The sequence below is a fragment of the Mus caroli genome, unplaced genomic scaffold (genome assembly GCF_978045245.1).
Source record: "Mus caroli unplaced genomic scaffold, Mus_caroli_1 scaffold_11, whole genome shotgun sequence".
In the NCBI taxonomy this organism is placed as follows: domain Eukaryota; kingdom Metazoa; phylum Chordata; class Mammalia; order Rodentia; family Muridae; genus Mus; species Mus caroli.
The window spans coordinates 112,554,135-112,580,913 of record NW_028227266.1 but is presented as its reverse complement, the minus strand read 5'-3'; the positions used below and the strand labels follow the sequence as shown (position 1 = coordinate 112,580,913).

General features: G+C 40.2%; 1 protein-coding gene across 31 annotated transcripts in view; it reads right to left on the bottom strand.

Annotated features, from left to right (window-relative positions):
* The window catches only part of Clasp2 (cytoplasmic linker associated protein 2), a 172,765-nt gene that overhangs the window by 22,533 nt on the left and 123,453 nt on the right, over window positions 1-26,779 (bottom strand). For 7 of the 31 annotated variants that reach the window (XM_085828098.1, XM_085828101.1, XM_085828100.1 and 4 more), the window contains 9 exons: window positions 25,292-25,399; window positions 20,793-20,855; window positions 19,779-19,885; window positions 17,334-17,357; window positions 15,920-16,164; window positions 14,330-14,393; window positions 6,234-6,397; window positions 3,642-3,720; window positions 3,459-3,509 (listed from right to left, as the gene is read on the bottom strand). In XM_085828098.1, the coding sequence (XP_085684224.1) occupies window positions 3,459-3,509; window positions 3,642-3,720; window positions 6,234-6,397; window positions 14,330-14,393; window positions 15,920-16,164; window positions 17,334-17,357; window positions 19,779-19,885; window positions 20,793-20,855; window positions 25,292-25,399 (905 nt within the window). The remainder of the gene's footprint in view (window positions 1-3,458; window positions 3,510-3,641; window positions 3,721-6,233; window positions 6,398-14,329; window positions 14,394-15,919; window positions 16,165-17,333; window positions 17,358-19,778; window positions 19,886-20,792; window positions 20,856-25,291; window positions 25,400-26,779) is intronic. The other 24 variants (XM_085828103.1, XM_029481881.2, XM_085828123.1 and 21 more) reach the window with 7 other exon arrangements.

The following is a 26,779-nucleotide window of genomic DNA, read 5'->3' as shown; positions in this document are numbered from 1 at the left end:
TCTGAGGTCCTCCTCTGTCTCTGAGGCCCTCCTCTGTCTCTGAGGCCCTCCTCTGTCTCTGAGGTCCTCCTCTGTCTCTGAGGTCCTCCTCTGTCTCTGAGGTCCTCCTCTGTCTCTGAGGTCCTCCTCTGTCTGTCTCTGAGGTCCTCCTCTGTCTGTCTCTGAGGTCCTCCTCTGTCTGTCTCTGAGGTCCTCCTCTGTTTCTGAGGTCCTTCTCTGTCTTTGAGGTCCTCCTCTGTCTGTCTCTGAGGTCCTCCTCTGTCTGTCTCTGAGGTCCTCCTCTGTCTGTCTCTGAGGTCCTCCTCTGTCTGTCTCTGAGGTCCTCCTCTGTCTGTCTCTGAGGTCCTCCTCTGTCTCTGAGGTCCTCCTCTGTCTCTGAGGCCCTCCTCTGTCTCTGAGGCCCTCCTCTGTCTCTGAGGCCCTCCTCTGTCTCTGAGGCCCTCCTCTGTCTCTGAGGTCCTCCTCTGTCTCTGAGGTCCTCCTCTGTCTCTGAGGTCCTCCTCTGTCTCTGAGGTCCTCCTCTGTCTGTCTCTGAGGTCCTCCTCTGTCTGTCTCTGAGGTCCTCCTCTGTCTGTCTCTGAGGTCCTCCTCTGTCTCTGAGGTCCTCCTCTGTCTGTCTCTGAGGTCCTCCTCTGTCTATCTCTGAGGTCTTCCTCTGTCTCTGAGGTCCTCCTCTGTCTGTCTCTGAGGTCCTCCTCTGTCTGTCTCTGAGGTCCTCCTCTGTCTCTGAGGTCCGGTACGTTTAAAGGTTGTTGTTACTATCACTGTTTGCCTGTTTGCTGCAGGTTAAATCTACTATGGCTTTGCTAATGTCAGGCAAGCACTCGGGCACTGGTACACCCACAGGACTTTAAATGACCTCTAAATTTTTTTTTCTTTTAACTGTGTGCTATGTATATGAATGTGTGTTTACATGTGTGGGTAGGTTTGTGTATGAGATTATGGAGGTCAGAGTCTCACTATATGTAGCCCTGGTGTTTGGAACTCTGTGTAGGCCATGCTGGCATTGAATTCGCAGAGATCCATTTACCTCTGCTTCTGATGTGCTGAGATTAAAGACATTTATAATCATGCAATGCAAGTACTGCAGTTTTAGAAAGTTTCCATAAAAAAGTGATTTTAACTATAGTAAGGAAGCAACCACAGAAACATAACCACTGCAACATTCCCATTTTAGTAGGACATCTCACAAAGCCATGCAATCTGTAACCAATGGTGCAACTGTACATTCCATTTCAAAGAACAAAATAATATAGTTGCAAAGGTTTATGTTTCAGCATATTTGTCGATCTGGAAAAAATATTCAGAAAAAAATCACATGCATTTAACAAATACACGTTAATTTAATTAAAATTTAAATCACTCTGCATTGTTATTTAGTCTACTGCTATTTTCTTTCTTTAAAAAAGATTTACTTCTTTAACTTATTTTTAATTTTATAGTTACTACCATTATTATTAGCTGGAGACAGGGTCTCTGTATGCAGTCCTTGCTCTTTTGGAACTTGTTACATAGAGCAAGCTGGTCCCTGGCCTCTGCCTCCTGAGGGCTGGAATTAAAGGTGTATGCACACCACACTCAGTAACTTGGTAAAAACTTGACAGCATTTTGTATATGTGCTTCTATGTGAATATATGTGCTCATGTGTGTGTGTGTTTGCGCGTGCTTGCGTGTGCGCGTGCGTGCAAAAGAACCCCAAAGAGGAAGGGTACTGGACTCATTGGAGCCGTTGCTCGCTTGTTACTGGCTGCTCAGATCCAAGCTCTGGTTGCTATGGTTGTGAGACGATTGCTCTGAACTACTAAGCCATCTTTCCATAACTTTCCCTTCTTATGGTTTAAACAAGTTTTTATCTGCATGTATGCATGTGGGTCTGTGTGAATGTATGCCTTGCATGTGCAGGTGTGGACGAGGACAGTGGACCCCTTAAGCTGAAGTTCAGGCTTTTGGGAACTTCCTGACTTGGCTACTGGAAGACCAACTCCAGTCCCCTGAATGTTAAGTGCTGAGCCAGCTCTTCAGCACTTCCACTTTGAAAATGTTCTTTACAATTAATCCTGTCAGCCACCTTCATGAGGTTCTCACCTGGGCATGAAGTATGGCAGCAGTGTAACTTATTCCTGTTGTCTAAACGTGTAACAAAGATGGCTCCCATAGCTTTGCTACTGACTGGACTTACACGCACATTACAGCACATTACAAAGCATCTGATTCCAGGCCCACAGGAAGCTCCTTTTTCCCTCACCAGCTTCCCACATCCCTATTGTTCTCCTTCCTTGTCTTTTTCTTTAGGTTTTCAAGTTCAGTCTGCCCCTCCTATCGTCTGTGTCTTGAGTCATGCTTCACAGCTCAGGTATCCTGGAACTCTCTGTGTAACCCATACTGACAAATAACTGATGATCTACCTGCCTCAGTGCCTCCTATGGCGGGATCACAAGCCTACACCACTCCACATGACTTCTGTTTCTAAAGATTGCTTCAGGCTTCATTTACAAAACTCCTTCCCTTATATTTTCAGCAGCTACTGAATATCTACCAGATAACTATATGAAATCCTTTATTACCATTTAGTTAATCAATTATTATATGTAATAATGATAAAAGAGTCTATGTTTTCTATTTCCAGAAATGCCTTGGATATAGTATGAGCTACAATATGCATTAGTATTAAATAAAACCTTATTCTGCATGTCACTTTTCAAAACAAAAACAACAAAACAAAACACCCAGAAGGTCCCTTTTATATAGTGGCTCTGAGAAAATGCCACTGCGTTGGGTGCATGTCAACCTTGTTAGAAACATAATTGTGATTCCGAGGCATAACTGCATCCCAAGATGTAAAAGGAAAATCCATCTGGGGTGTGAGGCTTGTAGAGCCCATCTGTGCAGAACAAAGCAGAAACCCCAAGGCCTGTACCAGCAGTGAGCTCCCCATCTCCTGATTTTAATCGCAATGGACCAGCTCACGGAAAAACATTTTGGTAGGGCCGTGTGCATGCTAGGCAAGCACTCCATCAATTAAGCCATATCCCAGGGCATACATACATACGTGTGTGTGTGTGTGTGTGTGTATACATGTATGTATGTATGTATGTCACTAAGAACTTAGGCAATGCTATGTGTGACCCAAATAATTTATCAGTCTCCAAAAACTATAACTAAGAGAAAAAAAGACTTGGAAATCACAAACATAAGATTAAAGAAGATTTTACAAAGTAACTCTGTTTTGCCAGCATAGGGTTAGATAGCCATATTTTTTGATGCTTTTAAAATGTGATTACCCAGAAATTTTTCCGAAGGATGGGTGAAGCCTCTGGGGAACATTTGAAATCAAGTATGTGCATGTGTAAAAGACTTAGGAAGGTTAGTATTGACATCAACGCATACAACATTATCAGAAACGCTGCAGAGAGTTATGAAAAGAAATAATGCAGGCTAAAATAAAAACCAAAAAAAACCTTTGAGCTCCAAAAAGAGTGAAGCTGGTCCCGCAGTGCTGGCGCAACTATCTGAAAGTTTATAAAAACAAAACCCACTGATCGAACAGTTTCTTCTGTGACAAAAATATAAATATTATCCTAACTTTATTAATAAAATACTTCAGTTCGTTGCAATATTTCCAGAAGAAATCAAAGATTTACCTTCAAGCTTGGCGTTTGGGTCTGGTCAACTGTAAATCTCATTAGGATATTAAACTGAAGATCATTTGGAAAAGATTCTCTGAGAAAAGAACAACAACAAAAAAGTTAGAAAACAACCAACCCCACACCAAATGAAGCTGACAGGTCTGCATTTTAACAGATTCTACAGAAGACTGGAAGAGCATGTATGAACTGAGAGCGGAAGCGGCAGTCGATGAAGCACACAGCTCAAGAGTAAAGGCATCTCAACTTACAGTCAGCAAAGAGTTAAGAAATAACACTGGGTAAGTGATTCTTGCTTGTCTCCAATACGTACTTAATCAGAAACATGTACTCAGTATCAGTTCACACTTCTGGGGCTGGACAGGGGCTCAGTGGTTAAAAGCACACAGACTGTTCCTTACAGTAAAACTGAGCCTGGTTCCTAACACCTATGGGCAGCTCACAACCACCTCTACCTCCAGCTCCACAGGATCCAATGTCCTCTTCTGCCCTCCTCAGGAACAGCTCACACACATATACACAAAATAGAAAAAAACAAAACAAAGCAAACAAAACCACCTAGGGAAAATGAAAGTTCAGTAATTTCCGACGTATTTCTTCTCCTTCAGATCTGAATTTCAGCTGAGTGTGCTGGTGCATACATTTAATCTCAACAGTCAGGAGGCAGAGGCAGGCAGATCTCTGTGAGTTTGAGGCCACACTGGTCTACTTAGTGAGTTCCAGCACAGCCAGGGCTACATCATCATTACACTCTGTCCCCCCCAAAAACCACTACCAACAAAAATCTGAACTGCAGATTCACTTAAACTTCATATGTGGGTGTGTGAACTGAGTCCCTTTACAATGAGCACAAGGAAGTGGAAACCCACCTTTGGTGTAAAACCTTCTGCACGGAGGCTCCGGAGAGCCAATGGAATGAGAAAACATTCTCTAACATTTAGGAATAGTGTTTAATTTCACATAAAATTAAACCTCAGCTCAACCCACACATACATTTACAGTTAGGTGTTTTTATCCAAAAGGTGAAGACATGATTGCACATTAAATTTTCTTCAGCTGGGCAGTGATGGCATACACTTTTAGTCTCAGCACTTGGGAGACAGAAAGGCAGGTGGACCTCTTTGAGTTCGGGGCCAGGCCGGTCTACAGAGTTCACAGCCAAGACTATATAGAGAAACCCTGTCTCAAAACAAACACACAAACACCCTTTTCTCCTTTGTATTTATTTATCTCTGTGTGTGGGTGTGTGTGTGCTACAGTGCACTTGGGGGAGCTGGTTCTCTATCTTTAGGTTGTGAAGAATCAAACCCAGGTCTCAGGTCTTGAAGGCCAATGCCTTTTATCAGATGCACCTTTGCTGTCTCTTTTGTTTGTTTTTGTTTTTTTTCGAGATAGGGTTTCTCTGTGTAGCACTGGCTGTCTTGGAACTCACTCTGTAGACCAGGCTGGCCTCGAACTCAGAAATATGCTTGCCTCTGCCTCCCAAGTGCTGGGATTAAAGGCGTGCGCCACCACTGCCCAGCCTTTGCTGTCTTTGAGATGAGTTTTTATTATTGTTCCTAAGCTTGCCTCAATGTCATAGCCTCAAACAATCCTCCTGCCTCAGTGTCCCAGTAAAGGACCTTACCACTGTACCTGGATCTAACTACAACTTTTTGCTTAGTCTTGTTTCCTTTTTGAAAGAGGGTCTCTCTTTGTAACCCAAGCTGCCCTTACACTCCTGATCCTTCTGACTCCTATATGCTAGACTGTAGGTAAGGAGCATCACACCTGCCCCATACACATGTTTAAACACACATGTTTAATTTATTTTTGAAAGAGATTTATTTTGTGTATATGGGTGTTTTGTTTGCATGTATAGTTGCATATCAGAAGAGGAAATTAGTTCCCATACAGTTCTAGACATTTGTGAGCTGCCATGTAGGTGCTGGGAATTGAACCCTGGACTTCTGGAAGCTCAGTCAATGTTCTTAACCACTGAGCAGTTACTCTAGTCCCTTATTTTTATTTTTAATTTTTTAAGATTTGTTTATATAAATACACTGTAGCTGTCTTCAGACACACCAGAAGAGGGCATCAGATCCCATTACAGATGGCTGTGAGTCATCACGTGGGTGCTGGGAATTGAACTCAGTACCTCTGGAAGAGTAGTCAGTGCTTTAAACCACTGAGCCATTTCTCTTATTTTTGAGACTGGGTCATACTATATAGCTTCACAGCTATGGCTGTCCTGGAACTCACTATGTAGAGCAGGGCAGTCTCAAGCTTACAGAGATCTGCTTCCCTTTGCCTCCCAAATGATGGGATTAAAGACATGCATCACCAGGCTCAGATTTCTAGCTATATCTTTACTGCTGTTGTTTTGAGGCAGTTTCCTGAATGCTGGCCTTCACCTCACCCCATAGTCGAATATGACCTTGAACTCTGGATCCTACAGTCTCTATCTCTCAAGTGCTGGGACCATATCAGTTTATATTTTACTTAAGACAAGCTAATATTTCTCAAACCAGTATCAATAACACTTCAACCCAGGGATTAAATATTCATGATTATCATCAGCTAAACTTGAAATACATACAGAAAACATACCTTGTAATATCAAGGGCTTTCTGAACTTTTGCCTGAACAGAGCCAAGCAAATCAGCACCCATTTTTTTCAGCAGCTGTGTCAGCAGAACAAACAACCAATCTTGAAGATCATCTTTGTGGACTTGTATGAAATCTACTAGAGTCTCCAAGAACATGCTGAACACCTGTAGTTGATAACCAAGAGAAGTGGGAAGAAGAAAGAGGAAATATTGACCTCTATGCTCAGTTCAAAACAGAAATAGATAGGAAAAAAGGAATCTGAGGCACAGCGATTGGCAGCCAAGCGGAAAAAAACCCTCGCTCTTGCTTTTCACTGGACTCTGTGATGCAAGAGTGCACCTGCGCTGTCACCAACTTCTGCAGAAGTCTGACAATTAGCTAGTCCATGCAGCACCACTTGGTAAGGAAACTGCCCATAATGGCTGGCACACCTAATGTTATCAACAATGCCACAGCTTAAGCTAGTGAAACTGAGACTCATTTCCTAAGAAATGGATGGGCTTCTATGTATATTTTTGAGGACACTCAGCTTTTTGAAAATGGTACTGAGCAAATTAGAAAATTATCGTACTTAGAGTAAACAAAAAAGTAGAAAAATGTATTATAATAATACGCTGATGAGAAATCCTCAGGTTTCTCAAAATGACAAATTACATCAACATTTTAGTATGAGACTTATTATTTATTAAAACTGCCCCAAAAGTAATTTAAAATAGCCTGAAGTAACAAAAACCATTTATATAATGAAATTAATTGAGAATAAAAGAATGTATTTAAAATTCAGTTAAATCAGAATTTCTAACTGTTTCTGTACCAGTAATTTTATTTTATATTTTGTTTCTCGAAACGGGGTTTCTCTGTGTAGCGCTGGTTATTCAGGTACTGGCTCTGTAGACCAGGCTGGCCTCAGAGAACTCAGAGATCCTTCTGCCTCTGCCTCCTGAATGCTGGGATTAAAGGTGTGAGCCATCATGCCTGACTTATACTGATGAATGTTATACCTGACTCCAAGATTAAACATACCAGGATTACATAAGGTGAAAAAAAGAAAAGAGAAAGATAAACTAACACTCATATGTGACGTCTCATTAAAATATTTTGGAAAAGTGACCCTTGACAAAGTTTTATTTCTTGTAAGAAATCAGTACCATATAGGAAGACTGACTTTTAAGTAAAAGGAAAACATTCTTAAGAGTCACAGTCATGCTTGCTCTATCTTGCTATTGCCTTCTCTTTCCCGCTCCCTCCCTGTTCCCTGCCCGCCCCCTCTCCACGTGCTCATGGCTGGCCTCTTCTCCTTTAATCCTATTCTCTTCCTTCTTTCCTTCCTTCCTTTTTTTCTTTCTTTCTTTCTCTTTCTCCCTTTCTCTTTCTCTCTCTCCCTTTCTCTCTCTCTCTCTCTCTCTCTCTGCCTCTACTACTCTCTTGACGCCCCCCCGTCCTAAATAAACTTTTTTCCATAAATAAATAAATAGTCACAGTCATATTAGACTGAGAGAAATCAAAACCAGAACAGGTGACTAAAACCATGCTATTTTTAGTTGTTTTTATATAGTTTATTATTATAAAATAGTCAATAATCTCCTAAATAAGAGCTAATTTGAATTGCTTCATTCCCAGTATTTCTGGCATTTCCTTAATATAGTTGTAATGAACTCTAGGATTTGCCACTTATGTTAGCAATGAAGCTTCCTCTATTTAGAATTAGAACTAAGCTTTAACACTTGAAACTTGGCTAAGGGGGGGGGGGGGGCAAAACACCTAACACTTTAGTTATTTTCTTAAGATGCTGTGTTCTGTGAAACCAGCAACTGTAATGCTCATGGCTTTTTCTTACTATTACTGGAATGACACTTTGTCAGAAATAAAATCATTATATACTCCCAGGTAGTTCTGTGCATCTCCAAACTGGCCTTGGAGCATCTGGCGAGGTACACTCTGCATCCCCTTCCATAGACATCTCACAAAACTCTGCTTCCTACGATGCCCTGGCCTTCCGCCTCAAATTCATGGCAAGCCTCTTGACTCAAAGTAACTGCACAATCTACATTCACACTTCTCCCAAGAGCTTAACTTTTCTTCCAGAAGACTTCTCTGAATGTCCCAGATAGAAATTTCTTTTGGTCATATAAAATGTTAAGTAGTATAATTAAAATACAGAGCTATGACTTACAGTCTACTACATATAAAACTGTACTATTTGAAAAAAAAGTATGAAATCCCAATGGTACATACTAACCATATGTGTTTATATACACACATGCATATAACTATATGTGTGCATATATCTATATGTATGTGCAAATATCCATGTGTTTGTATAACCATAGTCATAATATATTGAAAATGATACAAAATCTACTACCACAAAGAATTCATTTCAGAAGTCAATCAATATTCTCTCCTTTCTTCACCAATGAGCAAAGGAGATATGTATATGTTAATATACTAGGAGGAATAAAAATTATATTTCACAAGATGAAGTTTAAAATTAATGGTCCATAACCACTGTTTATGTTTACTTTTACTGAATGATATTAAACATCGGAAAGCACATTGGGGTAGTAGGGGTTTTTGTTTTTTTGTTTTTAAATAATCTTGAGAATTGGGAATTATTTGAAGCCTCCAATGGATCAATTTGATATGTCACAAAAGTGGAATTCTTCAGGAAAGAAACATGTATCTGGGTTCTTACAATTGAGGCAGCCTCTTTTCATGGAAGCCTGCTTTATTTTAGGTGTGCCAGCCATCAAATGTGAAACAGAAGAACATAATCAAATTAGATCAATTAGTAGATTAAAAGCACATCTCCAAACAGAATGACAGCCTGCGTAACTGCGAATAGCATTTCGTGGATTGCAAAGGGTCCAACACTGCACGGACTCTTAAGGAGAGAAAACAGAGAAAATGGGTTAATTCCACAGTCATGCAGTAAAGTTAGCTTTTCAACAAATATTGAACCAACTTACTCTCTATTGAGAGTTCCAACACAGGGGACAGCATGCAAAAAGGAAAAAAGAAAAAAAAGAAAAACACACAAATTAGTCGCCATCAATGCAAAGTTCCTGTATGGGAGAAAAACACCGAAGAAAATAAAAGTAGCTACAAATGTTTTTCAAAGTTTTTTGAAAAATCTCAAAGTATTTTTAAAACAAGAGTTCCATGTACAACATAGGAGAAAGGCACGTGATTTCTCTGCAGGCTTCATTCATTTCCTTGGCAAGGAAATTTAAAAGGGGGGCGGGGGGAGGAGTTCCTTTTCTTTTTCTTTCTTTTTTTTTTTTGCCCACAAATCTTTCTTATTTATTTATTTGTTTCTTTGACAAAGTCTCATTATGTAGCCCTGGCTGTCCTAGAACTCACCATGTAGATCAGGTGGTCCTCGAACTCTCAGAGATCGATCTGCCTCTGCCTCAGAGGTACCAGAATTAAAGGCCTGGACTTCCACACCCAACCCATTACAAATACTTTTTTGTGGCACAATCCACTATCCTGTGGATTAACTTTTAGAAAAAAAAAAAAAAAGGTTAAGAGAAACTTGTTTCCATTTATCAACAGTGTCAACATTTGGTTCTAAACCATAGTATCTAAAGCTATTTTCTCATCTTCTCGCAGCACCTTCAAAAGTGGCATGACTTCTGTGAAGTTTTGTACTGTATGCAAGTAAAACCAAGTATTCTCATCACACTTTAGCTTCCGTAGGTAAGAGTGTTACCATCTCCTGCTCTAAGACTATTAAGGAGCTCACTCCCTGATCTGGCTACAATGCTTGTCAGAAGACCAGAGATAATGACCTAATAATACTGAACTGGGTCCTGGTTCAGCAATGACAGGGAGATTTCTACAGCAATCCAAGGCTCAAAGGCCCAATTCAAAAACAGTTGCCAGTACGTGCAGCTGAGTGCAGATGTACTTTTTTTTTAATTAAAGAATTCCTTTATGAATATCAAATGCTGAAACCACATGGTTAAGCAAGTTTCAGTACATGGTATCACATATATTAGGGAGTTGGAAGGCATAAAATGGATTCACAGCAGTAAAAATGAAAACTTGGGGGTCAGAGAGTAGCTCACTATGAGGACCTGAATTCTGATCCCAGCACTCATATAACAAGCTGTGGTCTTGCTTACACTGTAATTCCACTGCTGTCGGGGGTTGGGGAAGACAGGTGAATCTTCAGGACTTACTGGCTACCAGCCTAGCTGAAATATGCAAACTACAGATTTAGGAAGATGCTCTGCTTTAAAGAAATAAGGTGTACACAAACGGGGACACCAGATACCCTCTTCCGGCACCTCTGCATGAACAAAGCCATATTCACCTATACACAAGAAAGCACACAAGCAGACACACACATTCATAAGTACATACACACATTACATACACAGACACAAACACACATAAACACCTGTACGTAAGTACACACAAAACACAGACACAAACACACACATACACAGACACACACACACACTAGGAAAACCACACATGTAAACATTCCACTCACAAAAACAGAATTGGAAAGGCAGTCTCTAAAAACATTTATTTTAAAGAAATTCTTACATTTGATGTTCTAGAACTTCTGTGGTAAGAACCATAGAAGAGCTCTAATCTAAAAACTTTACATATTTTAACTGAATCATCATCAAAATCTTATATAATTTGGATCCTATTATAAACTGTTGTGTAAACAAAGGGAGACATTACTAAAAAGTACTTCATATAGAATTATTTAGAATACACACTACTATCTATATTTGCTATTAATGTGTTGTAAGTGATAACACTTGGTGTCTTATGGTCTATATTCTATATTCATAAGTATGCCACACTCAGAGCACTTATCCTCTCACTGTATCTCTCTATATTTGCAGATTCCATTATTGGAGGAGCCAACCTAACGTGGACTGAAAACATTTCTGGGAAGAAACTGCCTTTTTATTCAACACATGCATACTTATTTTTTCTTTAATCACCTCTAAACAAGATTTTAGTATCGGCAGATTGTCCTGGAACCAACCCATGATAGATGCTGGGGCCGGGGGTGGGGTGGTGGGGTGAGGTGATACATGAATTAACAAGGTGAATTTATCAAACTATAGACAGACATCAAGTGATCTCCACTTGCAAACTGTACTAAACTATATGAGCTTCAGGGAAAGTCCTGCGTCCACTTCAGCTATACCAAGGAAAGGTTTTTTCCTAGCCCTTCCTGTCTGGAATGTCTCTATCTTGGCTGGTCACAAAACCTTTGTCTAAACATATTAAGGGAAATGCCCTGGGCACTGAAATGAACGGTCCTAGCCGGCCCTGTTGGTGAAGTATGCCGTTTCTGCTGGAGACAACAAGTGGTCTCACTCAAGTCAGACAAAAGCTTCGACAACCTGCACCCCTCAGGCCAGCTGCCTAGTGTCTAATGCTCACAGACAGACTGAAACACTGATCTAAATCTAAAAACCACATGGGGCAATTCACCATCCATGCCATGACAAATGGTATCTCCCATGCACCTTTGTGGGACTTTACACAATTTCTATCCTGTGACCTTACAAAAAATCTGAATAATAGATAAAGCATTTCAATCCAGAATGGCCACCTAACTCAGACTTGAGGGAGATGTATTACTTATACAGAACCCTAAGGATGTGGCTCAGGAAAGAACAAGAACTGTTCCACATGGTACGTTTCAAGCTTTAAGGAAAACTGCAGCAGAGTTAGGGAAGGAAGTAGGATTCTGGGCAATAGTGAAGAGGCGTGTGGTTGGTCTAGACGGCCTCCTTGGCCGTGCATGGAACCTCAGTAGCTGGGCACCTGGGAGAGACTTCTCCTCACTGCATCATTTGAGGTCAGAGGACCTGCCCTAAGTCTACGCCACACCTTCTGGTGGCAACCTACATAAATTGACATAGTAGAAAGAAGCTTGCTTTTTGTCTGCTTGCCCTTTCTTTCTCTCTCTCTCTGGCAAGTCCATCTATCCTTCACTGGCAGATGAACACACTTCTTCAGGTTCCAACACAAACCAAGACACCCAGCCTCCAGGACTGAACAAATACCTCATTCTTGGCCTTCCTGTCAGAGACAGCTACTTATGGACTAGCTGGATTACAGCTGGTAAACCACTTTAACAAATCCCGTTTTAACACAGAATCATTCTATCAGTTCTGTTCCTCTAGAGAACCTGAGTATTACAGGGAATATAAACCAAATGACAAAATTGGACATTTGGTTGGACATTTCTTAAGGGTTTTAAAATTAAGATGGTTAGGCACGTTATATCAGATAATTTAGGTATAGAAGGTGTGTGCATGCGTGTATGGTGTGTATAAGTGCATGCGTGTATGGTGTGTATAAGTGCATGCGTGTATGCGCACAATTGGCAAAAGATGATTGTACCTTGAATAGCAGTAAGAATGGAGAGACATTCAGAGGCAGAATTAAAAGGAGTGGTATTGTTACAGGAATGCAAATTCCTAAGTTGAGTAGTCAAATGGTAGTAGTCTCACACAGGAGGGGGAATGGGAAAGGCTAAAGACAGAGCCAACCTCTTCATCTTAAGAATTTTGCATCTGTGCTTTAAACAATCACATGCTGGAAATATTTGCAAACATTTGCCTCTATAACTATGCAAATTTCCTCTGTAATTTTTAAATAATACACTTTCACAGTTACAATATAATTACATTAGGTATTATGTAGTGGCCCGTGCCTTTAATCTCAATACCTGAGAGGCAGAGGCAGGTGGATTTCGATGAGTTCTGAGTTCAAGGGCAACTTGGTTTATATAAAAGATTCCAGGCCAAGTAGTCTACATAGTAACACACAGACAAACACACACACACACACAGACACACACACACAGAGACACACTTCAAATAATAAACAAACTATAAAGTGGAAGGAGGATTTAGGTACAATTCTCTAAACAACAGTATCAGCAAAACAGGCAGAGATAGGGTGTGAGAACCAGACCAAAAGATATAGGCACAAGAAAAGGAGGGATTCCAAACAGAAGAAAATGCTAGTTTTCCTATCCTAGCCACCTGTTTGTTTCTTTTTTTTTTTAAAAAAAGATTTAATTATTTTATGTTTACATATTTATTTTATGTACACTGTAGCTGTCTTCAGACACACCAGAAGAGGGCATCAGATCCCATTACAGATGGCGGTGAGTCATCATGTGGGTGCTGGGAATTGAACTCAGGACCTCTGGAAGAACAGTCAGTTCTCTTAGCCACTGAACCATCTCTCCAGCCCGCACCCATGTTTCTTAAATGAAAGGAAAAGTACCTCCAAACACAGAACAGATTCAAAATAAAGCAGAATAAAACAAAACGTGTCAAACAGCCAACTGGAATTTGTAAGAACCTCCTGAAAAGCCAAGTAGATGAGACCGTATAGCACAGGGCAGCATTTCTCAACCTGTGGGTCGAGACCCCTTTGGTGAGGAGATAATCCTGTCATAGGGTTGTCTAAGACCATCAGAAAACACACATAAGTACATTAAGATTCATAATTAGCAATATGACACTTCAGACATAGCAATGAAATAACTTCACAGCTGGGATCACCACAACATCAGGAACTGTATTAAAGGGTCACAGCAGTAGGGGTTGAGACGTCTACAAGTTCAATATCACAAGAGATGGGATGTGCATGTCTGTAGTGAGCAAGTGTTTCAAGGTGAGAGCTCCTTCTATCTTAGCAGGAAAGAAGATGCTCAGAGGCAGGAAATGCTCCGAGACCCGCCTGCCCCTCCCTCTGGAGTGCTGGGACTAAAGGCGCGTGCCACTGCTGACAGGCCCACAGCTAGCATTTTAAATGTCTGTTTCTAGTGCTATAAATTCAGATTCTACTCAGCATCCATCCAGCCTGCACAGCCTTCTTAGTCTAAGTCGTAAGAGTTAGGATTATAGCTGCACCCCTCAACCTTCCTTTAAAGAAGCTTGAATGGATGGATAAAAAGAACAATTTCAAAACTGTGCACCATACAAAACAACTGAAATGTTTGAAAATACCAATACCAACGGCTTAGAGGTTTTTTATTACTATACTTTTTTGATACCACATAGAAATAAGTAATTTTGAATATTAAAACATACCTTTCCATGAGGATCTGCAAACATTCTTGTGAAAATTTCACATAATCTTTTCAGTTCAACTCGACTGCCAAAAAAAAAAAAGTTGATTAATATCTTGCTATAGGATGAAGTCATTTAAAAGTAAGCCTACAAATAATTAAATTTACTGACAATGACAACACAAAGGCTATGCGAATTATTCCTCAAAATTGCCAAATCTGCGGATCTATCGGGCTAGGATGAATGTACAGCTGTGAAATGTAGGAACGATTCTGCTGCAATCCATATTGAGGACGACAGGAAACACACAGGAGCAACCCACATCTCAATTGTATTAAGTGTTATAATGCTTCTTAAGTTCTACCTCTCCCAAACTGTCTGCTCTCTTTTCCATTTAAAATGAAATATTGCACCTCATATGCTTGATACAATATTTATTTGTACTGAGTCATGAAGTATGGTATGTGTACCTGAAAAATTAATACATTAGGAAATATAAAAATAAACATTGGTTTTGAATTATATATTTCTAATGCATCCTAATATATGTAAAAAGAAATGATATCGAACACCAGTGCTACTGTTATCAGGTGAGAAGACAGCCTTCTACATTTGTACCACACTAACACCTATGAATAACCTGAAGTCTGGATTTTGTTTGTTTTGTTTTGAGACAGTGTGTCCCTAGCTGGCCTTGAAATCACTCTGTAGCCCTTCCTGGTCTTGAACTCAGAGATACACCTGCCCCTGCCTCCTACAGCACTGGAATTAAAGGCATGTGTCCAAGCACCTAGGTGGACGTTAGGTTCTTTTTTTTTTTTTAAACATTTATTTATTGATTATATGTAAGTACACTGTAGCTGTCTTCAGACATTCCAGAAGAGGGAGTCAGATCTCGTTAGGGATGGTTGTGAGCCACCATGTGGTTGCTGGGATTTGAACTCCGGCCCTTTGGAAGAGCAGTCGGGTGCTCTTACCCGCTGAGCCATCTCTCCAGCCCCGGAAGTTAGGTTCTTAAGAGGTCAATCACCTAAGTTTAAAACAGTATATCCATAAGGACAGTGAAGACCTTAGGAAACATACTCTACCACCCTAGTAACATATTGACTAACTTGTTTTGAATGAAAAGGTGTTTTGTTTGTTTTTAAACCCTCTGTCTTTGAGGGGCATGCTCATGTGGTGGAGGTCCTAGGTGTCACTCCTTGCCTTCTCTTGTTTGAGACAGGGCCTCTTGTTTTGCTGCTGTGCACACAAGACTAGCTGACTTGTGAGTTTCCAGATATTTTCCTGTCTCCACCTTCCATCTTTCCATAGGAACACTGGAATTACAATGTGCTATTGTGTGCAGCTTTGCATGGTTTCTAGAGAGTCTGCACTCAGCCCCTTACAATTGCAAAGCAAGCATTTCCCTCAGAAAGTCATCTCCCAAACCTAAAAGGTTTAAAGTGTTTCAGTAACTGGGGAAAGAAAATTACAGCAGTGAGTTACCATACTGGTGGCCCTAAAGGAGTATGGCTTGGGAAAACTTTTGACATAATTGTTGACGCATTTCACAAAGTCAAGTCAGAAGGAACTAGCCTGCTAGAACAAATACTTCATGACACTTCTCACCTTAGCGTTCTCTGGTTTTTTAACAAGTTCTGCAGACCCAAGAGGCCTTCTTTCCTCTCTGACCAATTGGAACTAGCACATCTGTTGAGGACTTCTGCCACGTCTTCTGTCTGTCTCATGTAGGTAGGAATACTACCATTTCGAGAGCTATAGGAGCGCTCTGAACACGCACTAGAGGCATCGCTGTTGGCATCATCATCTGAGTGCATTCCATATGATTCATACCTTCTTCGAGCAGGTTTTTTCTGTCACATATCAAGAACTACATTAGCAGTAGTTACAAACATATGGATATTTCATAATGTTTACTTAACACAAAAGGACTGTTTCTGTCTTACATCAGTTGAGGACATGCTGCTAACCATTGTAAAGATAAAAAGTCAATATTTAGTTTCTCTTCAACAAGTGCTTTAGAAGTTAGTAGAACATGAACTGTTTAACTATGATGACAGTAGAGGACATGTGAAGTGGGAGGTGCTCTAAAGCATATGCTTTCTCCTTTACATGGAAAAGCAAGAACAAATAGAATGTAAATTAATAGAAACTGAACTAGAAATACGAATTGGTAATAAGAAAATACCATCTTTTGGGGGAATTTACCACGATTCTCTTACGTAAAATACTATGTTCTTTCCTGTCTATATATATCTCTTCCTTTCTATTTCTCTTGCCATTTTCCCCACTCTGTTCCAAGCTTTACGTCTTCAAGATAAGTCCGGATTTTTAGAAAGCAAGATGGTTATATGTCCTCAGACTTTTCCCAATGTCATCTCTATTCTGAAGCTTACTCTGTATGAGAAAGCAGTTGAGGTTCCTTTGATTTCTTAACCAAAAAGTTTGTATTTTATTTAACTGCCAATTATGCCTTGATATTAAAAGTGTCATGAGGTAAACAGCTGCTTTGAGAATCCCATGCAGAAACTGGAAACAAATGTGCACACTCTGATACCTGGCTTTGGCTAGGGAGCGTTGGGCTACTGCCGGGAAACGCACCAAGTACAGCAATTCAAAACTTCCAAGCATCTAGATAGTAGCTCTCTAGTCCAAGAGTTTTAAAGACACACTCTCTGAACACAGATAACCAAATACTTTTACAAAGCTGCTGCCACCAGTAACTCTTTACCGACCTACAGACACTAACTCAATTTAGAATAACAATGTTTACTTAGGTGGGCTCCTGGACCAGGTCAATTAAAGACTCCAGTGTAAATGACTCATCTCAGGAGTGAAAGAGTGGCACCTCCCTAAGACACTATGTTCAGTCAGTATCCCCCACAGACAATCACAATGACAGAGTAATAGATAGACAGCTAAAAGTCTTATTTTTTATAGACGACTATTAACTGTTAAGTTGATGAAGCAAAGAAAACAAGCTATGATATCATAAGATGTCAGAAAATAGCAGTGTCTATACCTTAGTCCGTATGTCTCCTAAGAGCTGAGAGCAGTCAATTTTTAAAGAGAGAAATTAAAAACAATGAAGAACATTTTGCTAAACAGCATAGTGAATTGGCATTAGCAATGCCTACAAATTAGAAATACCCAGTTATATAACACAGATACCAAAGAACTGCTTACTGTCAAGGTTATCTCTAGTCCTGTCAGTGTCCTTCAGTTTAGAGAGACACACCTATGCTACAGAACCAAAAAAGTAAACAAATAAACAAAAACCAATAGTTTCCCAAAGAAACTCAAACTATTCTTATTAGTTATAGATCGTTTGCCATTTATAAATTAAACTTTATTTTCTCAGGTACAACTTTGGTTTAGTATTGGAAATTTTCCATAAACTTGATAGTTATGTCTGTGCTATAAAAGAGGAAAATAGAATCCTAGAACTACAATTCTGATTTATTACAGTGTAGTTAATACCTGCAATGGTGGTACAAACCTTTAATCTAAACTCTGTGAGTTCAAAGTTAGTCAGGTTTACATAGAGAGTTCCAGGCTAGCCAGAACCACAAAGTGAAGCCTTGTCTCAAAAAACAAAACAAAGGGCTGGAGAGATGGCTCAGTGGTTAAGAGCACTGACAGCTCTTCCAAAGGTCCTGTGTTCAAACCTAGCAACCACATGATGGCTCACAACCATCAGTACAGCTACAGTGTACTCATAAATAAATAAATGAATGAATGAATAAATGAATGAATGAATCTTTAAAATAAAATTTTTTAAAAAGGACCTGGAAAGCTGACTCAGGGATGAAGAGCACTGACTGCTTTTCCAGAAGTCCTGAGTTCAATTCCCAGCAACTAGATGGTGGCTCACAACCATCTATAACTCCAGTTTCAGGGGATTTGACCCTTCTTCTGGCCTCCATAGGCACCAGGTTTGCACATGGTGCAAAAACATGCATTCAGGCAAAACATCCATATACGTAAAAATAAATTTGACAACAACTTTTTGGTTAAATATTTCCATATAACTTGAAGCTATCATCTTATTTGCATAAGAAGCAACCCAAGAATAACAGTCAATCCCTAAAACTATGCAAACAAAAGTTAAACAGTAAACTATTAAACTAAAAAGAAAAAAACCCCTGAAAAACATGATTTGGGAATAAGAAGAACTAAAACATCTCATTGATCACATCAGAAAAGGTGATGCACACAGTCTGGGCTCAGAAGAACAGACTCTGTAACTCTATCGGTTCAGATACATTAGCAGCTGAGGTAAAAACAGGAAGTCAACACTGTTATCATCACGTTAGGATATGCAATAAATCATAGGCATTAATAATGAATATGTTTAAAATGTGCCTTTCACCTATACAGCTAAAATTATTTCTCACAAAATTGGTCTATGTTTTTTTTTTCCTTTTTTTTTTTTTTAAGGTGAATTTTGTACTTCTAAATTTCAAAACAAAACTGAGAGGCCCAGAGAGCTAACTGAGTGGTGTGCTGCTTGCCTGAGATGCACAGGCCCCTGCAGAGGGAACCACCAAACACAAGGGTGCACAGGTAGAAACTCAGCACTCCAATGCTGGTACCAATCCTGACATCCCCAAGAGAAAATGAATAAATGCTTTGAAACAGGACTATTATCATCATCATTTGAGTGAGCTTGAACCTGGGCCTTGTGCATGCTAAGCCAAATGCTCTACCATTCAGCCACACCCCTAATGGTAAGCCACAATTTTGAAGAGTCATATTGGACTGACTAGGGAATTTAACCAAACAATAGCACACACATCACCATTTCAAGTCTTCATAATCTTATATGAGAACAGTGTATATACAATATGTGTATATACATACAGTAGACTGCATTCATCCTACAACTACCCCCATCCTGCAGTGTTTTAAAACTTTACTGTTTAATATGTGGAAAATAAAGAACCAGGAAAACATCTTAAATAAATAATCAGTTCAGGCATGGTGGCTCATGCCTTCAATCCCAGTACTCAGGAGTCCAAGGCAGGCGGTTCTCTGTGAGTCCAAGGGCAGCAGGGTCTACATACAGAACTCCAGGATAGCCAAGGCCACACAGTGAAACCCTGACTCAAAAACAAATCAACACCTATAAACTCAATGTGAAGATAACCTTGAAATTACATTCTTATAAGTACATATACACAAATGTACCGATCTATTTGCCATATAGTCAGTATACTACAGTGTATTAAATATAATACTATTATTAAAGACAACAAAATATTTTTGTTCCTGATACCTAGTTAAGATTACTGGAACTTGCTTAAAATTCTGAATATTAGCAAAGATTAATCATTAATGCATTACTCTCCTACTTATATTGCCTACATGATGGCTTCTTAGGTTTAATCTAGCATTCCCATCCCCTGTCCCACACAGTGGCTTTGAATAGGACTAGTTATGTGGATAGGGAAATGGAGAAAAGTACCAAGGCATCAGCTACTGCCTCCTCCACATCGGAGCCTGTGTTTAGGACTCGCATGGCACTGACAGAGGACGACAACCGGCTTGACTGGCTGATCCCATATCCTGGACCTAATTCATCAGAAAAAGAAGGAAAACAACATTTAGACAGTCACAACTGTAATGATGCAAGGGTTGGAGGTTAGGGGCTGGGGGAAGGGTGGTCAACTCTTATTAAGGGGGAAAGAAAAAAAACCAATGGGACAAAGCATTTTAAAAGCAATATTAAGTTTTTCTGGGCACAATGAGGTTTTTGTCAAGTAAAAAGGAAAAGGCAGTCAAAATTATTCACCAATGAGAAACGAATTTAAAGAAGAAGCACTGTTTACTTAGTAGAAGAGGGAGGAGATGGCTCTGCCAGTTCAGGCAGGGCTCTCCAAATGAAGTGAACCATAAAGTAACCCAGAACTCCCTCATCAGTAACAGTCAGGGGGAGATTTATGAAGTCACACCAGCAACTCACCACAAAGTCATAATAATAATGTCTCCTTCAGGAAAACTGATTTTATTCTTTAGCTAAAACAGATTGTTCAATAACCATTAAGTAACTACTTTGTGCCCAATGTTCTCACACATATAGACAAACTAGACATGAATCCTCACCTGCCCACCGACTGTTTTGTATACAATTAAAACACTTCATCCACCATTTTGGTTTTTTTTAAACATACACATATATACATAACTGAGAACATAAAACAATTCTATATTCAAAAATGATACAAGTTGTACCCCCCCCCCCCAAAACCAACCAAACGAACAAAAAACCCAATGCCCATCTGCCAGTTAGAAAAGGCTAAGGGGTTGCTAAAGGGAGGAAGGATAGTTACTTGGGGGAAAAACATAAGTGATTTATTCTCTAATAAATTAAAAGTACATAACACAAATGAACTTTAAAATGAATATTATGTGATAAAAACAGAAAAAGGCAGACTGAGATGAATGCGGAGGTGACAGTGAAAATGTACTCATCCTTCACCTGAGGCCCCACACACATCGGGGGCGTAGAGGGCACCCGTGGATCTGGAATGGTGTCTGGAGGCTGGAATAACAGGACCACACAAACCTCATCTATCACCACAGAGACAAGGAATAGTGGCAGCACTACTGTCAGGCAAGGAGAGTTAGTTAACAGTGGTGTCACTCTCACAGTTAATGAGCAGAGCATCGCCACACATGGCAATGGAACATCAAGGAGCATTGCGAGATCAACTCTGACACAAGTACAAATCACACCTAAGTGGACGGAACTAGGCCATAGGAGACAGGAAAGGCAAGTATTCAAATGGAGGGAAATGTCAAAAGTACAAGCATGAAAACAAAACAAAAACAAACACTTGCAGTAAAAAAAACCACTATGGTAACTAATAATAATCTTATCTCCTTGACTCTCAACGCCCACTGAGAGCTACTTCAATTCAACTCTGTAAGTCTAGATGTTTGTGCCTTTCTGTTCATATGTTGAAATACTGACCCTAAGTGCTAAAGGTAGGTGGTGCCTCTGAGAGGCAATCTGGTTATGAGAGCATTAAAGGCACTCCAGAGAGCTAAGGACTTCCTATACAGAGGACACCACCATGCAGGAGCCAGAAGGGTCCTCAGCAGACACTGGGTACCTTCACAGAACTGAGGAGTAAGTCCTAGTTACTTAGAAGTACTGAGCTATTGCATGCTATAGCAGCCTGAACACACTAAGACAGATGGAAACTTGCAGCACAGGTCAACATGTGTGATGAAAGGACACTATTAACTGCTGTAACTCTGTAACTGAATTCTTTCAAGATCTGTTTCTACAAGGACACAGACAAATTTTAGATTAGTCAAAAATCATTTTCTGCCGGGCGTGGTGGCACACACCTTTAATCCCAGCACTCGGGAGGCAGAGACAGGCAGATTTCTGAATTCAAGGCCAGCCTGGTCTACAAAGTGAGTTCCAGGACAGCCAGGGCTACACAGAGAAACCCTGTCTTGAAAACCCCAAAAACAAAAACAAATAATTTTCTTCATTTATATTAAGGCACATCTTATTCATAATGGTCCAAAGAGCATTAGTTCTGCATCTGGGAATAAATAAACTGTTGAAAAATGGAAGCTATGAGCATTGAAAAAAGACTACTAGTACCCTAACAAAACCCATTAAAAATCCATAGTGGATGGTACTAAATATTACTCTATAACCTAAACTCTGCCTACTTTACATTTCAGACCTCTGTTCAGACTGGCAGCACATAAAACTGACCCTTGTCTTATATCCAGAAATAAATTGCCACATAAATGCATTTTAATGTTTAATAAAATACATATCTTTCATTTTAACATTATCCTACTCATATGATTAATGAGAGCTGATGAATATTTTTAATAACAAGAATCACTTTTGTCTTTCCTACAGGATGGCCTTCATAAACTCTGCATGTATGTAACTTAGATTCAACTCTCATTATATATATTATATATACATATATATATGTATATATATATATATATACATACATACACACACACACACACACATATATATATATTTAAATAACAACCATGTGGTTCTCCTTCACCTTGGCTGGTGACCTTATCTGGATGTAAGCACCTACATGGTTTGCAACTCTCTTCCTAAGATTATAGAGTATATGCTATGTGACTTCACCATCTTAAGATGACCACATGGTATTAAGCAACACTTGTATAATCTTCTTAGTCATAGTGAGCTGTCTATTTAGCACTGTACCCCCTTTAGAAGAAGGAAGCAGTAACAAAAGGCAGCTGGATTACTATGGATTCTTGTATGATGATAAAAATTTAAGGTTATATTTGCTACACATATTGTATAGGTAATTCAACTCTGGTCTAGAATTTACTATATATGGTGATAAAAATTTAAGATTATAAAGGTCTATTCAGATTAACGAAAGCTAATTATTCAAGATATATGCCTATCTACTTAGTGTTTGCTAACTGGTTAACTCAAAGTGATAGAAAATTTAGGTAAGAAATAACATGTGTTTGATAAATAAGGTATATTTGATAATCAAGAATTATAAATTCCTAAGGTCTACTCAGGTTTGCAGTAGTATTTGTCTAGCTTCTTTAACTTTTAAGCTTTAGCTATGGATAAACCAAGCCACAGAATAAACTGCAATGTTCTATAATGCAACACTATAAAAGAATCAGTAAAGTTGTCAGTGTCTATGAACTGTGTCTATGATTAAAATTTTTATTTTGATAACAGAAGAACTTCAATTCAAAATTGTTATTCTTAAGGTCAAACCTACCAGGGATGTAAAGTAAAGCGAGTCCCCCAAGTTTTTACTGCAAGGGGTGTCTGTCAGATCTTCTGGGCCTGCCAGCCAAAGACTGATGCTGCCCTGGGTCCTCTGCCCCCAACAGCCATGAAAGAACCTAGGGTGCCTGTCCAGGCAGCCAGGGAGTCTCTGTCATTTCTAGTACACTTGGAAGCTGCTTGATCTGTAGTTCCTGCCAACTCAGGTCTCTGATAATGCTGCTGACCAGGCTAGTGACACCTTTGGCGCAGTGTAAGGGCAGCAGCCAAGGCTTCAGCGGCTCTCTGTTCTCTGCATGTGTAACAGGCAGGCCTCAGGTCTCACTTTCCTAGAGCTTCAACTAGGTCTAGACACAGGTTTCTTTGTTACCAGACTCAGAAAAGACATACACTCACAAATCAGATCTCAATGTAACTTTTTACTACTTCTTTATTTAAAGGAAATGGCTTTACAAGGATTCTTCTCAGTGATGAGTCAGCCACCTGTGTCTTGTGGTAAATAATTAAATTTTTAAAAAAGGTGTGAAGTTTATGTAAGATCTGAGGATACGAAAACTTAAGTTGTGAGGACCTAAAAACTGTTCTAAGGGGTCTAAGAAGGTGTATGTTAAGGTATATAAAGCCAAGGTATAAATGAAGGTGGGTTATAAAAGTCCAAGCTATAAAAGCCCGAGGGTGTAAGAATATAAGTAGTGATAAAGTGACTGCAGAAGAGAAAAGAATGAAAACTGCTTCAGGTGCCTTTCTCGCTACGCTACTGGACTTTGCTGTCTTCATGCATAAACTTTGTTTGTTTGTTTTGAGACAGGGTTTCTCTGTGTAGCCCTGGCTGTCCTGGAACTCACTCTGTAGACCAGGCTGGCCTCGAACTCAGAAATCCGCCTGCCTCTGCCTCCCGAGTGCTGGGGATTAAAGGCGTGCGCCACCACACCCAGCTCGAAGTGTTTAATTTTTAGTGCCAACATGTTTAAAACTTACCTCTTACTGTAAACTTCAAATTTTCCTGTAACCTTCAGAAAGTTTTACCTGAATCCACCTCTCATGGGTCAAATGTACCCCAGGTAAATCCTCCTGTCAGTCAACAGCTGTTTACCCACCTGCCTATACTACTTACTCCTGAGGGTGGGATATTTCTCCTTTCTGCTGATCCTGGGACTTTCCTCCCTCAACTGCCAGGATCATGGGCCTACAAGTTTCCATTGTACACCCAAGAAAAAGAATTTCCCCTCGACACTTCCTTTAACTTTTATCTTCTGCCCTAACATATCTATATGTTCCCGAGTCCTGCCAGGTCCAGGTAAATCCCTTAAAATCTGCATCCTGGACAGCTTCAAAGTGGTTGGCACCAGGTGGTCCAGTCTCACAGACTGCTTCAACCAGGCCTGCCCTTTCCTAGCCCCAGATGGTCCCATAGAGCCTGGACACTGACTGAAACAGTCAACTCTCCTGGGACTTGGCCAGCACTCCAGTTTTCTTGGGTAGCCAAAGATGTCATTGTCATCACCTCCTGAACAGCAGGAAGCAGACTAAAGGGCATAACACCCTCATCTCTGTCTTACCATCAACCTTTCCTGTTTCCTCACCTTTTATAATAAACAAAAAAGGACAAGTACTGAAAATGAGGTGTTCCTCCAGCTGCCTTTCAGCACCTCAGTGCCAGCAGTTCATGTCACCAGCTGTTACCACCACGAGGTACGGTACATTTCACTGTTGCAACGAGTTGCGGTTTTTCCCTATGAGACATGCACAGCCTTTAAAAGGTCCCTCTGGACATCACCTCTGTCTGTCTGTCTGTCTGTCTGTCTGTCTGTCTGTCTGCCTGTATCTCTCTCACATGTTCTAATTCTACAGGTTTTTAATTCAATCTTCCTTTTATTTGTCTTCTTAGAGACAAGCATGTAGACTAGGCTGGTCTTGTGTTCTTGACTCAGCCTCCTTAGTGAAGAAATTAAATTCAATATTCTGAATTTACATCTGTGTGACACTGACTTGATTATGACAGGAACCCTTTTATATAATGACTGACTTGCTCACTTGAGGTAAGTTACAAAGGGCAGTGACATGACTGAAATGTATTCCCTCCTTTGGACTCTCTCCTGAGAATGACATCACAGCTACAACTGATGAGGAACACTGACCGCAGAACTATGGGAGAGCTCACTCCCTAGGGCGGCAGCGTGCCTCCACCTGCTGACACTCACCCAGCGGCTGGAAGGAGCGCACCGGACTCGTGTCCCTGCTGCTCTCTCTGCTGGCTTCCCGGCTACAGCCTTGACTCACACTCGGCCGAGGAATACGGCTGCTCCGGGCTGGCAGGACGGCGGCAGCATAGCAAGAGAAAACAGAAGGCAGAATTTAAGCTTCCAAACATTTTGTTTTTTGTTTTTGTTTTGGTTTTTTTGTTTGTTTGTTTGTTTTAAAGAACTGATTAATAACAAGCTTGTTTGTTTTGGGATTGAAAATGAATTACTCTTTTATTATTTTCTCCTTACAGATTGAGTCTCTAGAACCATGGAGCCCAGGCTAGTCTCAAACTAGGAAGCTTTCGGTTCATATGTCTTTTTCACTCCTTATAAATAAAAACACAAATACAAATAAACATTTTAAAAAGCCAAAAGAATCTGAGAGTACTAAATGAAGGTATAATAAAGAATCTAATAATGTCTGGAAAACAAAAAGAAGCAAAGTAGTGAAGATCAAAGTCCCAGAAACCTTTGGTGTTTGTTGTTAAGGACCTCAATCCCATGTCTGAAGGCCTAAATTAAGTTTAACTGAATGATGACATTCTTATGAAGCTATGAAAACCTGGACTCCTAAACCACTTCTGAGGAGAGAGAGAGAGAGAGAGAGAGAGAGAGAGAGAGAGAGAGAGAGAGAGATATCCAAGGCTGAGTCCATCCAACCCAGGAAAGCAATGAAAAGGAGTCTCTGAGTGACGGCTGAGCTAGAACACCAGGTCAGAGCCCATAAAAGATGCTCCACAGATCATGAGTCTTCCTGAAAGGACAATGTCACTAAAGATATGAGAAGGGGATACGGCTCTTTTATAAAGTTTCGAAACAGACAAACGTCAGAAATTGCTGGGAGAACACCTAGGGATGCCTCACTGCAGATGCAGAACAGCTAATGGGGCCTGACGTGAGCCACTGGCAGGGCTTGGAGCAGAGCTTGTTTCTGTACAGCAGGGGCAGTCCCTTCCACACTAAGGACTCTGTACTGTTAGAAGAGGCAGGGTCATGGCAGGTTGTGTCCTAGCAGCAAACTTTACTCTTAATACTTTGTATAACTCTTCATTTTTGGCTTTAAAATAATACGTATGTAACAGTCTTGCTATGTAGCCCAGGCTGAGTTAAAATTCATCGTCACCTGTCTTTGCCCTAATGAGACAGTATGCTCAGGCCTAGCCAAACATTACAACTTAAAAAGATTACTGATGTGTGCATGTGTGTCTGTGGAAGTGGACGCCACATGTGTGAGAGTGCCTACAGAGGACAGATGACGGTGCTAACACCCTGGGAACTGGAGCTACAGGTGGCTGATAGCTGCCTAATATCCAATACAGATGGTGGGAACCAAACTCAGATCCTATGCAAAAGCAGCAAGAGCTCTTTCCCACTGAGCCATGTGTCAACTCTGAAATAAAAATTAAGCTGGTAGCTCTAAGACAATAGAAAGGTATAAGAGTTAAG